The sequence below is a fragment of the Ursus arctos genome, unplaced genomic scaffold (assembly GCF_023065955.2).
Source record: "Ursus arctos isolate Adak ecotype North America unplaced genomic scaffold, UrsArc2.0 scaffold_6, whole genome shotgun sequence".
Classification (NCBI taxonomy): domain Eukaryota; kingdom Metazoa; phylum Chordata; class Mammalia; order Carnivora; family Ursidae; genus Ursus; species Ursus arctos.
Genome location: NW_026623078.1, coordinates 6386653 through 6388405, shown reverse-complemented (window position 1 = coordinate 6388405; position 1753 = coordinate 6386653). Strand labels below are relative to the sequence as shown.

Here is a 1753-nt window from a genome sequence, read left to right as displayed (position 1 = left end):
TCCTTTTTGATTCCTCTTTATTTACTGAAATTTAGTCTTGGGCATTTCTTGGTTTCCAACTATAGTTAGTGAGTCAGTTTTTTTTCTATTTACTTCTTTATTACATTAAAAAGTATTAACCCTGACTGAATCGAATTTTAATTAAAATAATTATTCTCCAATAAAACCGAACATGTTATAGAAGTGTAATGATGGAACATTTGACAATTTCAATATGTATTATGAATATTTAAAAAAATCTACAAACAAAATGAATTAATATCAACTTATTCTGAGATGTATTGTACATAGATTTTACACTAAAAAGCTTCATCATTATGATTGTTGCCTAGAAGGTCTGTCTGGATCTGATGTGTTGGGTCCTCAGTCTATTCATGGCTGCTTTCATTTCCTGGTTCCTTAGACTGTAAATAATGGGGTTCAGTAAGGGTGTGATAATGAGTAAAACACAGAAAGAAATTTATCCACTGAAAAGCTACTGAATGGCCAAGCATAAATGAAGATGCATGGTCCAAAGAACAGGGTGACCACACTAATGTGAGCAGACAGTGTGGACAGAGCCTTGGAGAGTCCACCAGAGGATCGACATCGGACACTTACCAGAATGACAGTGTAGGAAATGAGCAAGAGTATGAAGCAGATGAAAGACAGCAGACCACTGTCAGCAGTTACCAGTAACTCCAGAACATAGGTCTCCATGCAGGCAAGTTTTAGAACTAGAGGAAGGTCACAAAAAATATTGTCCACTCTATTGGGGCCACAGAAAGGTAAGGTGATAGTAAAAACCATCTGGCTCATGGGATGCACAAAACTGACAGCCCATGATAGCAGCACAGAGCCCACGAGGACCCGGCGATTCATGATGGATGTGTAATGAAGAGGTTTGCATATTGCAATGTACCAATCAACAGCTATGACTATGAGAAGAGTCATCTCACTGCCACCTAAAAGGTGGAGGAAGAACATCTGAGCCATACAGCCCCACAAAGAAATAGTTTTATTCTCCCTGAGGAAATCTGTGACCATCTTAGGGGTTGCTATTGTGGAAATCGACATATCCAGGAGGGACAGATTTCCAAGGAGGAAGTACATTGGCGTGGAGTACAGAAGTGAGTCAAAGGTTACGGTGACCACGATGAGAAGGTTTCCTGCCACAGTCACTGCATAGGCCAACAAAAATATGAAAAAAAAGAAAATCTCAAGTTCCTGAGTGTTGGTGAGACCTAACAATACAAACTCAGATGTTGACCTATTCATTATATCCATCTACTCTATGTAGGGGTTTTCAGAAAGTCGTTAAAATGTAGAAAATCTGGAAAAAGTGGTAATTTAACCTGTGATAGTTTTGAAGCTATAGACATATAGAAAGTATTTGATTCCTATAGAAAGAGAAAAAAATGAACATTTCAGAAAAATACATTTAATTTATTAATTCAAGCAACATTCACATTACCAAATTTATTTTCAGCCAGAAAGGCACAAAAGATAAGAAAGTCATTGTAAAAATTTGTAAACACAGTTTGCAGGCATAGAGTGCATCTCCACAGTGATTTGCTGTTTCTGTCATGAGTTTGTGTTTATGAACCATGAGTTCAATAGGCCAATACGTAAAAGAGCCAAATGACCCTTAGTCAAATGATTTAGTTCAAGTGAGTAGTAATATAGTTGTGTAACTCTGTGGTGCTGGTGACTCGTATTTGATTTTTGCCTCTTTCGCTCTCCCTAATTTAAAATACTCAGGTGCACGGAAGTT

The 1753-nt window shown here is 37.4% G+C and overlaps 1 protein-coding gene across 1 annotated transcript; it reads right to left on the bottom strand.

Annotated features, from left to right (window-relative positions):
- Positions 1-420: 420 nt before the first annotated feature.
- LOC125283059 (olfactory receptor 4K13-like) lies at positions 421-1266 on the bottom strand. The gene has a single exon (XM_048221679.1). The coding sequence runs from the start codon at positions 1264-1266 to the stop codon at positions 421-423; it is 846 nt and encodes a 281-aa protein (XP_048077636.1).
- Positions 1267-1753: the final 487 nt, after the last annotated feature.

What these genes read in the sequence shown, in the direction of transcription:
- LOC125283059 (XM_048221679.1), bottom strand. Translation starts at nt 1,266, where the DNA reads ATGGATATAATGAATAGGTCAACATCTGAGTTTGTATTGTTAGGTCTC.